General features: G+C 37.0%; 4 protein-coding genes across 5 annotated transcripts; 2 read left to right on the top strand and 2 right to left on the bottom strand.

Annotated features, from left to right (window-relative positions):
* Positions 1-8,680: 8,680 nt before the first annotated feature.
* Positions 8,681-12,142, bottom strand: LOC104785615 (uncharacterized). 2 transcript variants are annotated; one of them, XM_010510872.3, is made up of 6 exons: positions 12,017-12,142; positions 11,708-11,867; positions 10,981-11,622; positions 10,250-10,888; positions 9,518-10,156; positions 8,681-9,420 (listed from the first exon to the last, which is right to left on the bottom strand). In XM_010510872.3, the coding sequence occupies exons 2-6, from the start codon at positions 11,770-11,772 to the stop codon at positions 8,817-8,819; spliced, it is 2,589 nt and encodes an 862-aa protein (XP_010509174.2). In that variant the 5' UTR covers positions 11,773-11,867; positions 12,017-12,142; the 3' UTR covers positions 8,681-8,816. The 2 variants fall into 2 exon arrangements, with proteins under 2 accessions (XP_010509174.2, XP_010509175.2); XM_010510873.3 differs by having other exon boundaries at positions 11,952-12,121.
* Positions 12,143-13,081: 939 nt separating this feature from the next.
* On the bottom strand, positions 13,082-15,294 carry LOC104785614 (annexin D3). The gene is made up of 6 exons (XM_010510871.3): positions 14,557-15,294; positions 14,323-14,468; positions 13,976-14,215; positions 13,656-13,868; positions 13,478-13,570; positions 13,082-13,397 (listed from the first exon to the last, which is right to left on the bottom strand). The coding sequence occupies exons 1-6, from the start codon at positions 14,630-14,632 to the stop codon at positions 13,194-13,196; spliced, it is 972 nt and encodes a 323-aa protein (XP_010509173.1). The 5' UTR covers positions 14,633-15,294; the 3' UTR covers positions 13,082-13,193.
* Positions 15,295-18,113: 2,819 nt separating this feature from the next.
* Positions 18,114-20,394, top strand: LOC104785613 (annexin D4). The gene is made up of 6 exons (XM_010510870.3): positions 18,114-18,335; positions 18,437-18,621; positions 19,220-19,438; positions 19,534-19,755; positions 19,851-19,922; positions 20,020-20,394. Exons 1-6 carry the CDS (start codon positions 18,290-18,292, stop codon positions 20,233-20,235), a joined length of 960 nt encoding a protein of 319 aa, XP_010509172.2. The 5' UTR covers positions 18,114-18,289; the 3' UTR covers positions 20,236-20,394.
* Positions 20,395-21,042: 648 nt separating this feature from the next.
* LOC104785612 (haloacid dehalogenase-like hydrolase domain-containing protein Sgpp) lies at positions 21,043-22,668 on the top strand. The gene is made up of 4 exons (XM_010510869.3): positions 21,043-21,250; positions 21,524-21,638; positions 21,754-21,905; positions 21,991-22,668. Exons 1-4 carry the CDS (start codon positions 21,216-21,218, stop codon positions 22,439-22,441), a joined length of 753 nt encoding a protein of 250 aa, XP_010509171.2. The 5' UTR covers positions 21,043-21,215; the 3' UTR covers positions 22,442-22,668.
* Positions 22,669-22,678: the final 10 nt, after the last annotated feature.

The raw sequence follows: 22,678 nt of genomic DNA, 5'->3' as shown, positions 1-22,678 counted from the left end.
TAATCTAGTTGATTATAGTATTATACAAGTCACAAGCAAAGCCAAGGATATAAAAAAAAACTAAAATAAGTGACATAAAGTATGTAAAACCAAATCAAATAAACAGATAACGATATCCAAAAATGCAACATAGATATTTGGCTTTGTAATTATATAAGTCGTCTGGTCGTGTAAAACGTGATATTTGGCACTCTTAATCTTTTTTTTTTTTTGTTTTTTTGAGAGAGTTAATAGTTATCTCATCACTAATTGATGATGGGGAGAATTAGTGCACTAGCCAAAATTGATAATGTATTTAAGAATATAGCATACTAATTCAAAAAATTAGGTGAATGACATAAGAAGCAGGAAAAATTATCAAGAAGGGTGGTGTTGATAGTTTAAAGGATGTGGTAGTGGAAGGAGGCCGGCGGTGGTGGAGGGTGGCCGGCGGTGGTGGGAGTGGTGTAATCATGTGGTATAGAGAATGCCAGCTGACTTTTTCGCGAGAAGGTGATATCCCAACTTCAGCTTTATGTGGCTGAAGGGAGGAGGAGTGGTGTTCAACCAGTAGTAGCTGAACTCGATTTTGATGGTGATGTGGCTCAAGGGACTAATGAAGCAACTGGCAGTAATGTTGTCGGAGAAGATGAAAATGAAGACTTGGAGCAACAGCCTTCGCTGAACTATGTTCAAAAGCCCTGTGGTTTCCCGAAAAAGTCAGCTGGCATTCTCTTCGAGTGAACTCCAGGATATCTTTAAGAGTTTGTATGATGATGACGAGGAGATGATAGAAGTTGATGGAGATGGAGTCGGAGAAGATGAGAATGAAGACGTGGAGCAACAGCCTTGTGGTTTCCCGAAAAAGTCAGTTGGCATTCTCAGTACCTGAACTGGACAATGTCGATGGCAGTTGTAGAAACTAGGTTTCTACAATGAATTTGTTAAAGGGGGGAAACAAATTCAATGAAGCAATCTCTCAAGAAAACCGATCTAAGCTTTGGAATTTAAGAAAAAAGGATTGATCTCAAAGAATTAGGGTTTTATTGCTAAGAACAAGAAGAGAACTGAATAATTGTATTCAATAGTGGATGCCTTACAATGGATAAGTCTCTCCCTATTTATACATATTCATAATATATTTACTTTCCTTATGAGACGAACTGAAATAAGTAAAGTTGCTTTATCTCTTGAGTCGGCCGCCGGGCGAAGTGGAAGTCGTTTCTTCTTCTCCAAGGTGGGGCTTCCCTCGTCCGAACTGAACTCAAATAACCTAATTAGGTGCTTAACCGGATTTCCTGTTAAATAGTCAAATTATCTTTCTGGTTTAGTTCGGTATGTCGGGGGTGCTGAATCCCGCACCAACAGCAGTAATCATGGTGTCGGAGAAGATGAAAATGAAGACTTTGCAACAGCCTTTGCTAAACTATGTTCAAAAGCCCTGTGATTTCCCCAAAAAGTCAGCTGGCATTCTCTATACAGTACCTGAACTAGACAATGGTTCTCATCCTGAAGAAGAAAGTCTTCTCTGCTTTGAAAAACTCTATTCCGAGTAATATTATTGATTGGGAGGTTAATCCGAGTGATATTCAGGGTTACTTTGACGAGGAGATGATAGAAGTTGATGCCAATGTGGGGGATGAGAATGAAGATGCAGATGAAGATGCAGATGAACATGCAGATGGAAATGAGAATGAACATGCAGATGAAGACTCTCCACCTCGTAGGAGGGTGATCAGGCCTACCTAAAGGTTTCTTGAAGGTATTCAAACTTCATTCTCTGATGATGAAGATTGAACTGGAGATGAAGACTACGAAGACCACTGGAGATGTTAGGAGTTTCTCTCTCTCGTTCTAACTACACGTGTGAATTCTTATCACACGTGGAAGACTCCCCATATTCAGACTCTTCCCACTTTCTCTCTCATTCTAACTACTCAGTTTTGCTTGCTTCTCTGTTCTGCTCCATGTTCTGAGTCAAAACGATTATGGACTTGGGCTGGTGGATGGGCCTTGCTGTGTTCAGCCCATTAAGAGGTTGGTTTAGAATGAAGTGGTCCACGTCTCTTGTACGAACACAGGACTCTGCATCCTATCGAGTAGCAGATTACGACAAGCTTTTCCGTGGAGCTCAAGAGAACCTGCTACAGGGTAAAAACGGGAATTAACAGAGGGGACAAGGAGGTTTTAAAGGGAAGGACAATCAGACAGTAGAGTAAGACAACAAAGAGAGTTACTTTAGTCTAGAGAGCGTTTGAGAGGGTTTTGGGTTTTGGTGAGAGTTCTTCATCATCTTCCTTATTTCTTCTTGAGGGTTTAAGCTTTCTGCACGGGTGAGTGATTCTAGGGTGTAATCTGTTCTTTGTTCATAGTGGAACCTCTAGTGAGCGGTCAAGCTCACCGAGACGTACCTTGGCTGGTCTAAGCCTTGGGAACTCGCAAATCCTCTGTCTCTTTACTTCTTGTTCTAACCTGCAAACAACAAACACAACATAGATTAAGTAACAGACCAAGTAAAGAGCTAAACGAAGTTACAACAAGTGGTATCAGAGCTTCAGGTTGCAGCTCAAGCGTGTCTGAGGTACTAAATCTAAGAAAGGTGCGAACTTTGTAGGTTTTCTGGGTAGTAGATCTATAAAGGTGAGAACTTTGTGGGTTTCCTGGGTTGTAGTGGCAGTTATTCACTTAGTTATCTGGTAAAAGAACTAGGTGAGTATGGAACCCACTCAAGGAAGGTTTGAAGTAGAAAAGTTTGATGGAGAAGGAGATTTTGCTTTGTGGAAACATAAGATACAGGCTCAGTTAGATATTTTGGGACTCGAGTCTGCTTTGTTACCAGCCTCGGTGTTTGTAAAAACTGGAGATGCTAAGGACAATGTCAAGGAAGGGGAAGATGAACAACAAGCAGAAGAGCGAGTTAGATCTGATCCTAAGTTGCTTGACAAGGATCGAAGGGTGAGAAATCTCTTGAGCATGAGCCTACACGATATTGTTCTGAGAAAGGTCATGAAGGAACCTACAGCATACAACATGTGGAATGCACTGGAATCTGAGTATCAAATTAAGACACTGCCACATAGGTTTTACTTGAAGCAGAGGTTTTACTTGAAGCAGAGGTTTTACAGCTTCAAGATGGATAGTTCAAAGAATCTGGACAAGAACCTAGATGTGTTTAACAAGCTGATATCAGATTTGTCAAGTGTTCATGTTGAGATGAGTGACGAGGATCATGCTGCAATTCTCATGAACAGCTTGCCGAAGCAGTTTGAAAGCCTGGTTCACACTCTCAAGTACAGCAGTGGAATAAGTACTATCACCAAAAAGGAAGTTATCAGGGCAGCCTACTCTATTGAGTTGGAGCTGAAAGATAAAGGGATATACAAGCTACAGTCAGAGAGTGAAGGGTTGGTCATTCAGGCAAGAGGAAGAACAGAGAAGAAAGGTAAAGGAAAGCAGAACAACAGTAGGTCTAAGTCAAGGCCGAAAAGCAGAGAGTGTTGGATATGTGGAGAAGAAGGACATTTTAAAAAGGATTGTCCGAAAAAGAAGCAGTCATCAAACAATAGTAAACACGAGGTTGGAGAAGCTAGTGTTGCAAAAGCTGAATGGGCAGAACCTGTGATGCTATCAGTCTCGGTAAATGTTGCTAGAGAAGAGTGGATTCTGGATTCAGCATGTTCATACCATCTGACATTCAGAAAAGACTTGATGTTTGATGTGGAAGAAATCGATGGAGGGAGAATTCTAATGGGAAATGATTCCTACTGTGAAGTAACAGCGATTGGGAAAGTTAAGATTGTTAATTACAATGGAACACCAGTTGTATTAACACAAGTCAGGTATTCAGCAACAGCTAGAAGAAACTTGATCTCTCTGGGACAATTAGAGACACTCGGGTGTTGGTTTCAGTCAAGAAACTTCAGGATGCAAGTTTTCTATAAAGAGAGAGAAGTGTTAGCTGGTGATTACAAGGACACTCTTTACTTCCTAGATGGTAAACCTGAGGTGGAGCAGGCTAATGCGGCTGTCAAGTCAGTGAATACAACCGACTTGTGGCACAGTAGGTTGGGCCATTTGAGTGCAAGAGGACTACAGCAGTTAGTAAGGAAGGAGCTAATAAGCTCAAGCACGTTTAAAGACTTTAAGCAGTGTGAATGTTGCATTCTTGGTAAAGCTCACAGGAAATCATTCAAGACAGGAACTCATACTTCTAAAGAACCTTTGGAGTATGTCCATTCGGATTTGTGGGGCTCTCCTAATGTCACTCCAAGTTTGTCTAAGTGCCAGTACTACATGTCATTTGTTGATGATTTCTCAAGGAAGGTATGGGTCTGTTTTCTCAAGACTAAGGATGAAGCTTATGAGAGATTTGTTGAGTGGAAGACAGTCACTGAGAATCAGTGTGGAAAGAAGTTGAAAGCCTTAAGGACGGATAATGGTCTTGAATACTGCAACAAGACCTTCGATGACCATTGTAAGCTTCATGGGATCCTAAGGCACAAGACGTGTCCGTACACCCCTCAACAAAATGGAGTCGCTGAGAGGTTAAATCGGACCATACTGGAGAAAGTAAGAAGTCTCTTAATTGAGACTGGATTGGGTGAATCCTTCTGGGCTGAAGCTACATCTACGGTGGTGTACATGATCAATAGAACGCCATCTACACCACTAAATTTTGAAATTCCAGAAGAAGTATGGTCTGGGAAAGAACCAGATTATTCACATATGAGGAGGTTTGGATGTCTAGTCTATTACCATGTTGATCAAGGGAAGCTCAAACCTAGAGCTAAGAAAGGAGTCTTCATGGGTTATCCTCAAGGTGTGAAAGGTTATAGAATCTGGAGTCTTGAAGACAAGAGGTGCATTGTCAGTCGTGACACTATCTTTTGTGAGGATATTGTCTACAAGGATATCGGGAAACAGTCTACTGAGCTAGACAAGATATCAGATCCAAAAGGGAAAAAGAAAGTCACATTCGAACTCCCTGAGGAAGACAATGCCGATGAGTCAAGTACTACAGGAGAAACTTCTGGTGAAGGTGGAGCTACGCAAGTTTCTGATCAAGAAGAAGAAGAAGAAGACTCGGAAGAAGAGTCTGAATATGAAGTCTCAGATTCACCTCTTGATAACTACCTATTGGCAAGAGATAGAGTAAGAAGAAATGTCAAGAAGCCAAGTAGGTATATCGAGGCTGATATAACTGCTTATGCTCTAAGTGATGCGGAACTGATGGATGATGATGAGCCTAATACTTATCTAGAAGCTATCAGTGGACCGTACAAAGAGCAATGGATAGAAGCAATGAAAGAGGAGATGGAATCTCATATGAAGAATCACACTTGGAAGTCTATTTCAAGAGATGAGAAACAAAGAACAGTCGGTTGCAAGTGGGTATTTAAGTTCAAACCAGGGATTCCAGGGGTTGAGGAGCCTAGGTTCAAAGCAAGGTTGGTTGCTAAAGGCTTTTCACAGATCGAGGGAGTTGATTATCATGAGGTATTCTCACCAGTGGTTAAACATGTCACTATAAGGCTGTTTTTATCAATGGTAGTGGATCGTGATATGGAGTTGGAACAGTTAGATGTGAAAACGGCTTTCTTACATGAAAGGTTAGATGAAAGAATACTTATGGAGCCGCCAGAAGGTTTTTCAGAGGGTGATAATGAGGTGTGTTTGCTACAGAGATCTCTGTACGGGTTGAAACAATCTCCAAGACAGTGGAATTTGAGGTTTGATCAGTTTATGAAGTCACAAGGGTACTCAAGAAGTCAGTTTGATACATGTGTGTACTTCAAGTGTTACAAGGAGGATGGTTTTGTGTATCTACTACTTTATGTAGATGATATGCTGGTGGCTGCTGAGGATATGTCAGAGATTGTCAAACTAAAGACAGTCCTAAGCAGTGAATTCGAAATGAAAGACCTAGGAGCAGCAAGTAGAATACTAGGCATGGACATTTCGAGGGACAGAAGCAAAGGTGTGTTGAAGTTGTCAAAACAAGGCTATTTGGAAAAGATTCTTAAGAAATTTAGAATGTACAAGTCTATGCCAGTTCAAACACCTTTCGGTTGTCATTTTAAGCTAAGCAGTACAAAGGAAGAAGATAAAGCTAAGACTGCAGCAAGGATGAAGAACGTACCTTACTCTAGTGCTGTTGGGAGTTTGATGTACGCGATGGTGGGATCTCGCCCAGATCTTGCCTATGCAATCAATATGGTCAGTCGCTTTATGGGAGCACCTAATGAAAAACATTGGGAAGCTGTTAAATGGATACTCAGATACATAAGAGACTCTAAAGACTTGAGTCTGACATTCAAGAAATCTGAGAAATTTAAAGTGAAAGGGTACTGCGACAGTGATTATGGAACTGACCGTGATAGAAGTCGTTCGATCACTGGTTATGTGTTTCAGGCAGGAGGAAACACAATCAGCTGGCGCTCAGGACTGCAAAACGTAGTAGCTATGTCATCAACAGAAGCTGAGTACATGGCTCTAGTAGAAGCAGGGAAAGAAGCGTTGTGGTTAAAGGGAATTACCAGGGAATTGGGATTTCCTCAAAAGAGTGTAGAAACCTGCAGTGATTCTCAAAGTGCGATCTGCTTGGCGAAGAATAACGTGTTCCATTTGAAGACTAAGCATATGGCTATTCGTCTTAACTTCATTCGAGACGTGGTGGCGGATGGACTAGTGGTTGTGACTAAGATTGGGACTTTGGAGAATCCGGCTGATATTCTCACGAAATCGGTACCGGTGTGGAAGTTTGAAGAAGCTTTGAGTCGTCTGAGGTTGCTCAGAGACTGAATCGGCTCCGGTTGAGGAGCTATGGTTCCGGCAGGTAAATGTCGGAGGGTGGATCCGGCAGGTGAATGTCGGAGGTCGGAGTCGGCAGGTTAATGTCGAAGAAGGAGGAGAGACGGTAGAGTTTCTCGGGGTTGTGCCCTATACACAATCGAGGTGGAGAATGTCAAAACGATTATGGACTTGGGCTGGTGGACTTAAACCGGAAATGGGCCTTGCTGTGTTGAGCCCATTAAGAGGTTGGTTTAGAATGAAGTGGTCCACGTCTCTTGTACGAACACAGGACTCTGCATCCTGTCGAGTAGCAGATTACGACAAGCTTCGGCGTGGAGCTCAAGAGAACCTGCTACAGGGTAAAAACGGGAATTAACAGAGGGGACAAGGAGGTTTTAAAGGGAAGGACAATCAGACAGTAGAGTAAGACAACAAAGAGAGTTACTTTAGTCTAGAGAGCGTTTGAGAGGGTTTTGGGTTTTGGTGAGAGTTCTTCATCATCTTCCTTATTTCTTCTTGAGGGTTTAAGCTTTCTGCACGGGTGAGTGATTCTAGGGTGTAATCTGTTCTTTGTTCATAGTGGAACCTCTAGTGAGCGGTCAAGCTCACCGAGACGTACCTTGGCTGGTCTAAGCCTTGAGAACTCGTAAATCCTCTGTCTCTTTACTTCTTGTTCTAACCTGCAAACAACAAACACAACATAGATTAAGTAACAGACCAAGTAAAGAGCTAAACGAAGTTACAACATTCTGTTTTCTTATTGATTCCCAGTTTGGTTTTCTTCTGATATGATTTGTTTCCGGGAGTTTCGGTTAATATTGATGATGTTATACAACATGTACGATGAGAACGATGAGGTCATGGGAAACGAACATAAGAGAAGATGTTTCTTTTTGTGTTTTTGTTCCTAGAGTTCTGAATGAGGATCACACCGAGGTGAAGCTAAAGCAGGTTGTAGAAGTAAGTTAAGAAAAGGCTGATCATAGTCATGAAAATGGAGGTGAGAGTACATTTTGGTCATGTTAGAGCTGATGCAATGCGGAAGGAAAACAATACACATCAATATTAAAAACTGGTTTATATGCAACAGAGAAAAATGATGGAAACACAATGCATGCAATAGATATAAGGCATCGATGCTTAAATGTTGCGTACATTGACTCACCTGACCTGATTCTATTGAGTGTAATCAGTTGGATCAGAAGTTCACATGGCTTACAGTTGATTAGAAATATCTTTTTTGAGGCTATCTTTTTGGCAAATCATATCTTGAATCCAAACTCTTGGTATTCTGACTCTTCTCTGGTGTTGCATGAGTGGAGATGACTGATGAGACCATCGAGCCAGTTTCCACAAGAAACTACACCCTAATGTATGGGTTCTGTTTTCACTTTTCAGACTGCAGAAACAGAAAAGGCAAGTCTATTTGTTTTTCCTTCTGAATATAAAAAATGTAAATCACGAGTAACACCAGTCACACTTACTCACCTATGTGCAGAGCGTGGATGAAAAACATAGATGAACGAGCTTCAAAGAGAGAAGTTTGATAGAGAGTTACTTACAAGTTACAACTGGAAGCAACCTCTTCCAATCTTCGTGTGCATTTGTTCAAGGCCTCACTCGTTCATGCTTTCTTTATTTGATTTAGTGATGATATGGATAGAAATCATGTCTTTATGAACAGATCACACGCACATGGGTACTTTGGTTGACAAGAATGGGCAATTGGAATGTGCAGGAGAACTTTGGTAATTTTAAGAACATAAGAATGCATAAGAACTTTGACAGACAAGAATGTGTTTTATAGCATTGATGTCTTTAGGAGTTTCTCTCTCTCGTTCTAACTACACACGTTGAAGCTTGATAATTGTGAATTTAAGTGAAATGAAAAAGTGAAATTAAGATGAAATAAGTAAAAATGAAAGATATACATTTACTAAATGAGTAAAAATGTGTGCATACGTAACTTAAGTTAGATGAGATTGTTCTGAGTTCTCTGCAAAATGGGAAATCTAAAAGCCAAAAATACCAAATAAAACTAGTCGCTATGGTGCTTCATTATATAGAGGGAGAAACAAGTCACGAAGGATCCCATTCTTTATCGCTTTCAGAGTCAGTGTTGCTTCCTTGGCTTCTTTGTCAAAGAGAGATTTCCATAAGTCCAAAAAGTTTGACTCCATCACATCCCTCGCAAACCCATTCGCCTCAGAAACAGCCTTCACAAACAACAACTTCTCCCCTACCTTCTTCACCTCTTTTTCAATACTAGACATAAACTCTCGGCCACATATTTCTCCTGCTCTGAGAGACAAGACAAGGCGATCCAGATCTCTAAATCCAGCGACAAAACTCTCACTCGTCCTACTGATCAATCCCCAATGGGCCGAATTGTTGCCACCATTCTGATACACTCCATTCTTCGGTTTGATATCTTTTGTGTAGACAAAATGAATAACACCGAGCAGCCTTTCCACCACGGGACTATCACCAATCAAGTCCCTTTTTGCATCCCTCCATAGTCTATAGCAGAACCGTAACATCATACGAATGTTATCACACAGCAAAAACATCGATTCAGCTACAAATAGTGATAGCTCAACTCCTAGTCGCACAACCTCCTCTTTCAGTTCCTGCATTGCAAAACCCTTCCTGCAAAACAAAAAAAAAAACAAGTCAATATTAAGGCTTTTTGACCCGAGTGAGTGAGTAAGCAATACTGTCAAAGGGGTTTAGTGGAACTACTAACCCTAGAATGTAAGGAGAACATACGGGGAGTGCCTGTATCTCGCTATGCACTGGTTTGCCCAAAATAGGTGTAAACAGGTCGCTAAGAATCCTAGTCCTGACCACTTTGGGTGTTAGTTCTTCATCAAATAGAGATTTCCACAAGTCAAAAATGTTAGACTCTAACGTCTCCCTGGCAAACCCATGCGCCTCTGAAACATCCTCAGCGGACCTTAAACTATCCTCTAGCTTCTTCAGCACTTCTTGCTTGTATTTTCTAATAGCCGATGATAATAGTGTGTCATCAAAGGAGCTATCTTTTTTTCTGAGAACCATATCCAGGCGATGCAAAACAATGATCCCGTCAGAAAAATCCTTCCATGAGTTTCTGATCAATTCCCATTGAAGCGATTTGCCACCATCACGATACACTCCGTTCCTCGGTTTGATATCTTCTGAGTAGATATAGTGAATAACACGAAGAAGCCTTTCTAACACGGGATTCCGGTACGGTATTACACCTTTCCATAACTTATAGCAGAACCATAATAAAGTATGAATGTCATCAGACAGCAAGAACATGGATTCAGCAATAGATAGTGAGAGCTCAACTCCTAGTCGCACAACCTCCTCTTTCAGTTCATGCATTGCAAAATCTTTCCTGCAAAACAAAAAACAAAGTCAATATTAAGGCTTTTTGACCCGAGTGAGTGAGTAAGCAAAACTGTCAAAGGGGTTTAGTGGTACTACTGACCCTAGAATGTAAGGAGAACATACGGGGAGTGCCTGTATCTCGCTGTGCACTGGTTTTCCCAAAATAGGTGTAAACAGGTCGCTAAGAATCCTAGTCCTTACCACTTTGGGTACACCTTCTTCATCAAATAGAGATTTCCACAAGTCAAAAATGATAGACTCTATCGTCTCCCTCGCAAACCCATGCGCCTCTGAAACATCCTCTGCGGACCTCAATTTTTCCTCTAGCTTCTTCAGCACTTCTTGCTTGTATTTTTTAATAGCGGGTGATAATAGTCTGTCATCAAAGGAGCTATCTATTCTTCTGAGAACCATATCCAGGCGATGTAAAACTATGATTCCGTCAGAAAAATACTTCCATGTGTTTCTGATCAATTCCCATTGAAGCGATTTGCCACCATCACGATACACTCCATTCCTCGGTTTGATATCTTTTGTGTAGATATAATGAATAACACGAAGAAGCCTTTCTAACACGGGATTTTGATACGGTATTACACCTCTCCATAACTTATAGCAGAACCATAATAAAGTACGAATGTCATCACACAGCAAGAACATCGATTCAGCGATAAATAGTGAGAGCTCAACTCCTAGTCGCACAACCTCCTCTGTCAGTTCTTGCATTGCAAAATCCTTCCTTCAAAACCAAAAACAAAAATCAATATGAAGGATTTCGATCCGAGTGAGTGAGTAAACAAAACTGTCAAAGGGTTTAGTGGTACTACTGACCCTAAAATGTAAGGAGGAGAACATACGGGGAGTGCCTGTATCTCGCTGTGCACTGGTTTGCCCAAAATAGGTGTAAACAGGTCGCTAAGAATCCTAAGCCTTACCACTTTGGGTATTGCTTCTTCATGAAAGAGAGACTTCCACAAGTCAAAAATGTTAGACTGTAACGTCTCCCTGGCAAACCCATGCGCCACAGAGACATCCTTTGCGGACCTCAATGTATCCTCTAACTTGTATAGCACTTGTTGCTTGTACTTTTCAAAGGCCGAAAATAAAAGTCGGTCACTAAGGGAGCAATCTTTTGTCCTGAGAAGCATATCCAGGCGATGCAAAACAATGATACCGTCAGAAAAATACTTCCATGAGTTTCTGATCAATTCCCATTGAAGCGATTTGCCACCATCACGGTACACTCCATTCCTCGGTTTGATATCTTTTGAGTAGATATAGTGAATAACACGAAGAAGCCTTTCTAACACGGGATTCCGGTACGGTATCACAACTTTCCATAACTTATAGCAGAACCATAATAAAGTATGAATGTCATCAGACAGCAAGAACATGGATTCAGCAATAGATAGTGAGAGCTCAACTCCTAGTCGCACAACCTCTTCTTTCATGCCCTCCTTCCCAGAGGATGTCCTACAAAAAACATTCAGACTTTTATGATTGACCTGAGCGACTGGGATGTCCTACTAAGTAAAGTAAATATATTGAATTCACTGACCCTGGAAAATATCTGAACGATCCCGCCGCCAATGGATGCAGCACAACACCAGAGGTTGATTCCATCTCGGCTGAAAACAATTTGATCTTTACACAGGAGTTTAAAGATCAAACCTAACCTCAGGCTTCAAAAAATTCACCTTGATTCCTCCTAATTCCAGCTACCCAAAACCACAAAAATCATCAATTTACAAATCAAATTCGTTGTAAAACCTAAAAGTTCGACATCAGAACACGAGACTTACATGAGAAAGAACACTTGGGTATTATATAATCAAACGCAAATTTTCGAAAGGAACGAAGCACTCACCAATTCTCGTAGACCAATTCCAGCCAAAAAGAAATTTCTAAAGAACTCTTGACGATTCCTAGAGCTTCTTCTTCTTTCTTTTTTTTTTTTTTTTATATTCGGGACGAAAAGTATGGAAAAGGAAATATTTCTTTTAACCCCTACAGTAAAAAGTAAAAAAAAAAAACTCGACCCGAAAATCTACTAAAAATTTAATTTATCAATTACAAAATATAAAAAAAAAAAAATATATCATGTTTTAAATATAAAATTATGCATTTTAACAAAATAAATGTACAAACCTAAATATAAATATTAAAAATCTGATCGGAATTTTGGTTGAATATATATTATTCAGTGGTAATTGGACTCGTTACAATTTTTTTACCATAAATATTGAACCATTTTTATTTGTTTAAAAAAATTCATATAATTACATATACGGAAAAAGATAATATAGATAATATGATAATTTACTTTTCTCGTAACAATATATTCATACAAAGATGAGAGGTGAAATATAATGCTTAATGAAAATTAATATGGTAAGGTAGATATCAAAAAGCTCGAGATTTTATTAATATAATTTGAGAAATATAAGATTAAATCATGTAACTTTTTTCTAAATCAACATGGTATATTAACCAAATACAAACATGACTTGTTGTATATGTTATTAGAAGAATATTTAATTAGTCTAACATGTTAAACAAATATTTCATATAATGATGTATCTAAGAGATTGCATATGGTTATGTATATGTTGACTAGGAAGTAATGTTAAAAATTTGTAATCTATTTAAATGTCTAAAGTACCTTTAATGATGTTTAATATTTTGAATTTGAACTAACTATGATGGCAATTTGATGTAATATTTGTCAAAAACATGTCATGTTACTAAAATGTACTTTTTGGAAATAATGTAGTAGAGATAATTGTGCCTACAAATTATGTGCAAAGGTTTGTAGCGCATAATGAAGCAGAGCAGAGGTGGATCATGTGTGTGACTCGTTTGGTTTTTGGTTAATTATTACAAAAACAACAATACTAAACATAGACTTAATTTGATTTTAAAAGTTCAAGAATCAAGAGAAATTTTTTGATTATTTTTTAACACAATTCAACTTGGAGTTTGAATACGATGCATTTGATTATACAAGTCACAGACAAAGCCAAAGAATATAAAAACTGAATAGATCAGATTTTGGATCCAAGTAAGGTGATGAGGAAGTCCTTGTAATTTCCAGAAATGTCACCAATGATAGCATTATCCATGCTTGTGTTGTACATATTGAAATACTCTCCTCTTACTCTCATCATATCAATCTCTGCACGCGTCACAATCGCTCTCGTCAATGAATCCTCATCTGTTCCAAAACCCTCAATGGAATCTCTTACAACCTGCCAAACAACAAACACAAACTTGAGGAACAAACCACCATCATTTTGAATATAATCTCGCCCAATGTAATAGCTAGCACCTTTGCAAAGTGTTTCTCAGGAGTATCAATACAAAAGATTGCCACCTGCAATAGACTTCTCAAATCAGCATCTCCCGGACATCCATCAACATCCTGTCCATACAAAACACAAACATGTAAATATCCAAGAAAACAAAACACATACGAGACCAAACCAAACCAAACCATGAATCTGAACCTTATCAAATGTGTTCCCATAACTCTGCTTGTAAGCAGCAAAAGTCTCTCTGAGCTGGTAGACACTACGGGTTCCCAATATGTACAGTACATGATCATGATCTAATTGCTTCTTCTCTATCGCTTCACGTAGCATAGCCGCCTCAATAGTAGCTACTTCTGCATCAGTCTTATCTTTGCCATATCTGAATGAACTAGCCAACGTCACCAAAAACTGTAGTTTACATACAAATCAAAACCCATCAAAATTTGAGCTTTTCTCATGAGGGCACCTAAAAAAAAACCAAACTTTAAATCCAATTTCGAGAAAAAAGGAATAACCTTTGCAAGAGGAAAAGGCAGAGAAGAAGCAATGTGCTCTTCAAGAGATGAGTCAAAGAGAGAACAATAAGCTTTTCTCACAGCAATCAAATGGTTTGGAGAAGTTGTGCAAGAGATCTCTACAATAACCTTCAAATTCTCAACCACCCCTTTCTTCCTCTTCTTTTCCTTGTTCAAAATCTTGTTCACAAGCCTTGCGTCTCTCTCTGCTGGATCATACACCCACGAAACCACAGCTTTCTACGAACCATATTCATATCATCAAATCACATTTTTTAGAACTCTAATCTCTCTCTCTATCTAACTCTTTGGATTACGGATTATACAAAAACGTTTCAGTAAATTACCATGAAATCACCAGACAATTCAGAAGAGAGATCATTGATAAGATCTTTGCCGTAAACCTCTCTGTAACTTTCTCTGATCTTCCTTCTTTGGCTCTCGTTCCTTTGTCCTAAAACTCGTATAACAGCCTTCTCATCTGTTCCCCAACCTACAGATTAAAAGAGAATTCAGAATAGCATCGAATTACACACAAATGCTTTAATGCTTCTCATAATCTATGAATGTAACGTACGTACCACGAAAAGCTTGATTGAGAGTTTCAGAATCCTGAGCTGGAGAAGGAACTTGGTCTGGTACTCTAATGGTGGCCATTTCAGTTTCTCTCTGTTTCTCTTTCTCTCTCTCTCTCTCTCTCTCTCTCTCTCTGTCTCGTCTTTAGTTTTTTATTTTTCTCAAGGCGGAGTTATTAATTTTACTTAGGTGTAATTATGTTTTTGCAAGGGGATGTTATAATTGACATAAATACCCCGGAGACGTAACTGTAATGACGCAATTAACCTATTTCTGTCGAGTTTTCGTTTTAAATGACAATAAGTTTAATTAATTGGGTCCAATATTAGTTGTGTATTGATGAGTAGTAGTACTCTTTCTTTTAACTATTTGCATAATCTAACCATAAATTCACCAAGAACTCCTTAGTCCTTAAGATAACGTTTAAAGTTTTTTTTTTTAACTTTAAAGGCTAACAAAGATACTTTTGATTAGGTGCATGGTTAGTAACATGTGTGCATGATCTAATGTAAATCGATACATATATTTTATGAGAAAAGGATACATGGGAAAGCAAAAGAAGAGGGTGACTCTGCATGCATGTTCCGAGATTCTTTATGGTCAGTTCTGTTTGGCTGGATCAGTAAAAGCAACGTCTCCCACTTGAAGTCGAACGTAAAGCTATGTTATAACATGCCTCGCATTCAGTGTGTGTAAAAGGCATATGGTGTTGTAGTCTTGTAGATGTGTTTTTATTATGGACTATGAACGCCATGGAGGGAGAGATTGTACTCAACTTCAAAGCATAATCAATGGCGGAAAGATCAATAAATGGTTTTGTATGGTTGAAATTTCAAATAAATGGACAAAGACAATTATATTTATCACAATAATAAATAGTGATATTAACAATTTCTTGAAATAAAAAAGTTATACGAAATATATAAAAGTAGTGTTGTTAGTTGTTACAAAAAGGTCCCATATATTAATTAGGAAAAAAAGTAGTGGTTACAAAAAGACAAGAACTAATTAATAAAAGAGAACATAAATCTAAAAAAACTGAGGGAGTACGCGTTTTAAATGTTTGATTTGAAAATCTTCTAAGGAGTCATGTCAAGTTTTATGTTATCTCCGGACTAATAAATATAAATTGAATTGTGTTAGTAGTTTTTTGCAGATTCATAAGAAAACACTTAAGACGTACAAATTATATAATACGGTGTAAGTGTAACTTGTCAAATGTAACCTTTTTCACATGTTATATTTTGTTTGACAAGTAGAGCTATACATGTTGTGTACGTTTAAACTTTGCATTATTGATAACGTCAAAGGTTTGCCAAATAGTAGCTAGAGAGAAAATAATTTCTTCCCTGTATCTTCTAATTAATTTGAGTACTACTAATTCACACCCTAAGCTAGATGAAACCATATTATTCTAAGTTGTAGTCAAAGCTGTGTGTGTCACTTGTGTGACATGTGCGCTGCATAAATACTAATATTTAAGATGGGATGTTAATATGAGTGACATATATATAGAGTATAACCAAATCAAATAAATATAGATAGCGATATGCAAAATGACACGGCTCAACATAGCTGTCCTCCAACTTATATTAAGTCGTCTCGTCGTGTAAAACGTGATCTTCTCTATTTTTTTTTTTCTTATTAAAATAGAGAAGTTTTGTTAGAAGTAGAACAATGAGATTATTTTTCAACGTAATCAGATGGAGGAGATTCGTGTTTCCATCTAAGATATGTTAGTATTTTAATATGTCTTTTTAATGTAAACAAATGTGAACTAAATTTTGATGAGAATGTGCCCACACGTTGGTTTTTCAATGGTTCCACTCTTTCTTAATCCCCAATAAGTGAGTTATGTCATAATCTTGTAACAATTTTGTTTAATGAGTGAGTTATCTCGTCACTAATATATAAATTAATTTTTTTAATAAACGCAATTTCTGTATGCTAACATACTTAAAATGTGAGCTGTTGAAAATTGAATTATGAGTAGTATGCTATAGCGTCAACAAAAGTTGAACAAAACACATTTTGATATATAAATCCTGTAGCTGACTATCTCTCCGATGAGGTGATGCAATTTCATATAAATTTAAATTATATATAAATCTTATAGCTGTATCCTTCATTTAATTAGATCAGTGAAATTTCAATGTTATTAAAGTTACAAACGTTTAATATAAAAAAATATTATATAGTACACATTTAATTTTAGTTTAGTTTATGGTTTATTTCAAGATTATGAGATATGAAATTAACACTAATTTTCTTTGTTTGTTTATAATATTTTAAGATATTTTTCCTTTGTTTAAGTAAGTAATCGTAAATAAACATTAAACTATATAACTAAAAGATACAAAATGGATACACAAATATTAGAGAAATTCATCAAAATGATTAAAGAAAAAATACTACTAAATTGTTATTAATTTTATTAAACTGATATAAATAATTAAAAACATTAAATAAATTATGGATGAAAAACCTGAGCATAAATTGTAAATATTTGCTGAAAAAAAATTTGTTAATATTTCTCTGGTTTCTTATTATAGTTCTCATAGTCATATACTCGGATTAGTTGACCAAATTATATCTTTTGGTTAAGGAATAACACATGTAAATATAACAAAATAAGTGGTTGGTTGCACAATGTCAATGACAGATATCCAGCAATAATCTATTAAAAAATACATAAGGTAATTGTGCGAAGCAAATGTGATGGGGGCTTCTCATCTACAATTGGGTGCATAATTTATGAAATGGGACAGTCTGGACCTTATGAGAATGCATAAATTTTTAATTTCAAGGATCCATTATTTTTTTTTTTTTAAAGGAGGTAAGTAGAAAAATAAAACAGAGAAGAAGAGATATGATATCTTCTTTTGCACATGATCTTCGAAACCTATTTTTTCTGTAACAGGTCCATATGTATATATATATGTGTGTGTTTAGCAGTAAAAACGTCGGACTAATCTATTTTATTGATATGTTTATTCTTTAAAGATTTAGTGGGATTTACAAATTAGTTGACGCTTGATTAGATGTAAGCTATTCTAATTCAAAGATCCACATGGATCGTAATCTTACACATGATCGTATATATCCTAAACGAACACTTGTGTCAATTTGGTTTTGCTTTATCTATGTCCTGTATTAAAAAATGCTCTTTCCTTTTAATTTTGAGAAATACTTCTATAACCCTTATTCTAAAAACGTACTAATATTTTTGTCTAAATATATTTTTCAGTTTCTTCCTTTTTTCTTAGAAAAAAATAAAAAAGAATAGACTAATAATCTTTTACGAAACAAACCCAAATTTTGTTGCAATTGTCCTAGTACATGTTTGAAAACTGTAAAAGAAATCTTATATTTTTTCAAGAACCCCCCGTTTTGTATTATAAAACTTAAGTACAATTCATATAATGGTCAAACTTAATAAATTTCCAGTTAATACAAACTTCAATTAAGTTAAAGAAAAGTGTAATTTCTTCTAAACAGTTGTTAACTTACGTAATTAAATTTCGAAGGAGTTACTACTCCTTGTTACAACAAAAACCCGTAGCTAGCTAGCATTTGTCTTTAATCAGATTTTAAAATACCGAAAAAACCCTTGTCTCCCTCCTTAAACCACAACATTACCCTTAATCATCATATAAAACGTGTTATCCCTCTTCCACAGATTTCCACATAAACCAAAACCAACAAAAAGAAGAAAAAAACTAAAACTGCAAGAGAAAAATGGCTCTTCCTCTCGACCTCGAAAGCCTCACTGAAGCATTCTCAGGTAATTCTAATAAACTAATTTAGTGGATTTTGGGATAATGATTTTAGATTTTGAGATTAAGAAACATCTATATATATATAAATGTACGTTACGTATAATAGGGAATCTAGGGATGGGAGTTGATGAGAACGCTTTGATTAGCACACTGGGGAAATCGCACAAGGATCATCGAAAACTATTTAGGAAAGCAAGCAAAAGTTTCTTTGTGGAAGATGAAGAAAGAGCTTTTGAGAAATGTCATGATCACTTCGTCAGACATCTCAAGCTTGAGTTCTCTCGCTTCAATGTCAGTTCTTTCTCCTTCGATGATCTTCCTTTTTCTTTTCCAGCTTAATTAATTTCCCTTCACATTTCCTAATTTTTTTTACCTAATAATAAACCTTTTATTTTTCTTTTTGGAATCAAACTGAATAACAAATCAATTGTTTTTTAATTTTTTTACCTAATAAAAGTAAAAATCCAACCATGTAAAAAAAGAGTAAAACAAATCTGAATTTGCTTAAAGTAATTATTACTATAGAATTTATTTAGCCAAAATAATTAAGACAGCTGGTTATTTTTCTTATTTTATATTGATTGGTTTTCTAGTAGTATGCAATATTAATAACATACTCGCAAACATTTTTTGAAAAAAGTTAGACGACTATGTTTTTTTTTTTTTGGCAACAAAGTATTTAGACGACTATGATTTGATGGAAACGATTTTTAGACGACTATGATTTGATGGAAACGATTTTTGGATTTACATCTTAAAAACCTTAGATAAAACTCGCGTTTTATATCAATACTAATTGACAATGATCGTCCAGGGAACTCACGTGAATCATCTCCACTTCCAATATACAATATTTGTGACAATTTGGTGTGTGATGTGTTATGTGTAGAACGCGGTGGTGATGTGGGCGATGCATCCATGGGAGAGAGACGCAAGGTTGGTGAAGAAAGCTTTAAAGAAAGGAGAAGAAGCGTACAACCTCATCGTGGAGGTCGCATGCACGCGTTCCTCTGAGGATCTCCTTGGTGCACGTAAAGCTTACCACTCTCTCTTCGACCAGTCAATGGAAGAAGACATTGCCTCTCACGTCCACGGCCCTAATCGCAAGGTTAGTATTACATGTTTGGTTCCTTCACATTTCCAATATTGTGGGAATATCTGATTAACATTCTTCTCACTGACTTGTCTTTGCTTTTGGTGCAGTTGCTTGTAGGGCTTGTGAGTGCTTATAGATACGAAGGGAACAAGGTGAAGGAAGATTCCGCCAAATCAGAGGCTAAGACTTTGGCCGAAGCTGTGGCATCTCCCGGAGAAGAAGTCGTAGAAAAGGATGAGGTTGTTAGGATTTTGACCACAAGAAGCAAACCCCATCTCCAACATGTCTACAAACACTTTAACGATATTAAAGGCTCTGATCTTGTTAGGGTAACATAAATATAACAACTCACTTCTTATATTATTTATATACATCCCAATTAATAATTTTCTAATGAAATCTTGTGGTGCATGATGATCATTAGGGTGTATCTCATTCTTCGCTCCTAAATGAAGCATTGCTTTGTTTGCTCAAACCGGCTGTGTATTTCAGCAAGGTAAAAAACCATATTTTCATTCCTATTGTTTCAAGACACAAGAGTTAACTTCTCTTTGGTTTATAAATGTACATTTGTTGTCATTTCTATTTTTTAGATTTTGGATGCGTCTCTGAACAAAGAGGCAGACAAGACTACAAAGAAATGGTTGACAAGAGTGCTAGTTACAAGAGCGGATCATAGTGATGAGATGAAGGAGATCAAAGAAGAGTACAATAAGCTTTATGGTGTGACTTTGGCACAAATTATTCAAGACAAGATTAAAGGGAACTACAGAGATTTCTTGATCACACTCCTCTCCAAATCCGATTGATTCCGTTTTTTTTGAGAAACCATTACCAAAAAAACTTGATTGAACATTCGATTTCCCTTTCATTATGGTTTTATGTTTCTAATTCCAAAATTTGCGTTTCTCTATACCATTTGGTTCGATTTGATAATAAAAGAGCTTTTGTCATTGCTGACATGAAAATTTGGTCTGTTTAGTGAAGTAATTATTGTGTGCTCTGTTTTCTTTCTTTGCTTTCATTTAAGAGTGCGAGAACAAGTGCTTAACCCGCGGCTAAAGTTCCATAAATCTGCATCTTAAATGTTGCATGAATCTGAAACGAAACTAATTAACTTATGTGACTCTAATTACAGATTCCAAAGGAATGTAATCTAATAAACCGGTTGAATGTTAATGAATTCCGGTTTAATATCAACAAATTCCGGTTCAATGTTTTTATTATGGTTTAATGTTTTTAATCCCAAAATTTGCGTTTTCTATACCATTTGGTTCAATTTGATAATAAAAAGAGCTTTTGTAATTGCTGACTTGAAAATTTGGTCTGATTAGGGAAGTAATTATTATTGTGCCCTCTGTTTTGTTTCTTTGATTTCATATTTGATGAGTGCGATAACAAGTGATTAATCCACGATCAAAGCTCCATGTTGCATGAATCTGAAACGAAACTCATAAACTTATGTGACTCTAAATGACAGATTCCAATCGAATTTAATCTCTAAACCGGTATGAATGTTAATGAATTCTGTCAATAAACTCCGGTTTAATGTTAATGAATTCCGGTTTAATGTATCGGTAATTTAAAGGATGACACGTGGGCGAAGAAGAGTCCCCGAATCTTCTCCACTGACACCATTCTGATACCTTTTTGGTTCTGTCCTCTTCTTCTTCGCTTCTTGTTTTGTTTTGTTGACGAATCTCTCCAACACCATTTGTTTTGTCTTCTCGTTTTGTTTAACAATCACAGATCCGATTTTTTTTTCATTGGATCTCATCATCACAACACAATGAATGGCTCCTCTGATCTTAATCCTACTGAGAGGTAAGCTTTCTTCTCTGATCATCATTCATCAACGATACTTATAATCTCTTTTTATATGCACGAATCTGTTTTTATAAGCTTTCCATTTTCATCTTTCGCTATGTTTCCTACGATACTTGTTAGTTTTGTCTAGAAAACTGCGATTTAGTGTTAGTGTTTGTGTCTCCAAGATCAATGGAACTTGTAGCTATCAAGTGTTTTTCTAATTGGCTTCGATTATGGCTTTGATGAAATCTCATCTCAACTTTTTTTGATTTTGTTGTGGGAAAACAGCAAACCTTCTCTGTCACATCTTGCTCCATTAGAAGCCATTCTGTTTGATGTTGATGGAACACTTTGTGATTCAGATCCCATTCACCTTATTGCCTTTCAAGAACTGCTTCAAGAGGTTCCTTACTCTTTTCTTTTCTTTTCATATCAGCATCATCATATCTTCAAAGGTTTAATATCAACTCATCTTGTGTTGTGATCAATCAATATTGGATTCTTTCTATCATTAACAGATTGGTTTCAACAATGGTGTCCCAATCGACGAGAAGTTCTTTGTTGCTAACATTGCTGGAAAACACAATTCTGAAATTGCTCAACTTCTGTTCCCTGATGATGTTCCTAGAGGGATACAATTCTGTGATGAAAAAGAAGCTCTTTACCGCAAGTAAGCCTTTTTTTTTTTAAACTTGTTTCATCAAAGGTTTGAGTTGATTTTGTAGTAACTTTGTTCTTTTCTTATTGATTTTTAGACTTGTTTCAGAAAAGATTAAGCCACTAGATGGGCTTATAAAGCTGACCAAATGGATCGAAGACCGTGGATTGAAACGAGCTGCGGTTACAAACGCTCCTAAAGAAAACGCAGAGCTAATGATATCAAAACTCGGTCTGACTGATTTCTTTCAAGCAGTGATACTTGGCTCTGAATGTGAATATCCAAAACCACACCCTGGACCTTACTTAAAGGCTCTTGAAATCCTTAACGTCTCAAAGGACCACACGCTAGTGTTCGAAGACTCCATCTCTGGGATAAAAGCTGGAGTTGCAGCTGGAATGCCTGTTATCGGACTCACTACAGGTAATCCAGCAAGCATCCTTGTACAAGCGAAACCTGCTTTTCTCATCGAGAACTATGCGGATCCTAAACTGTTGGCTGTGTTGGAAGAACTTGATAACAACAAGGGGACTTCTCAAAAGTCTTAAAAGGATTAAAGAGTTTGGCTTATGGAGACCACACAGACATGAGCAGCCTCTGAAGTCCTCTTAGTTGATTACTGTTGAATAATTCTTTGAGAACCGACTTATGACCATGGGAGCTCTCAAATACCTTATTATTCATGTATTGATCATACATACTTGAACCATTGTCACCAAATACTGTAATGGGTTACTATACTTTTGTCTAATTTCCATAATTTTTCTTTTGTTAATTTTGCAAAT

Source organism: Camelina sativa, chromosome 5 (assembly GCF_030686135.1).
Source record: "Camelina sativa cultivar CO46 ecotype springtype chromosome 5, ASM3068613v1".
Taxonomy (NCBI): domain Eukaryota; kingdom Viridiplantae; phylum Streptophyta; class Magnoliopsida; order Brassicales; family Brassicaceae; genus Camelina; species Camelina sativa.
Note: the sequence above shows the minus strand (reverse complement) of the source record. Positions and strands in the feature narration are given on the sequence as shown.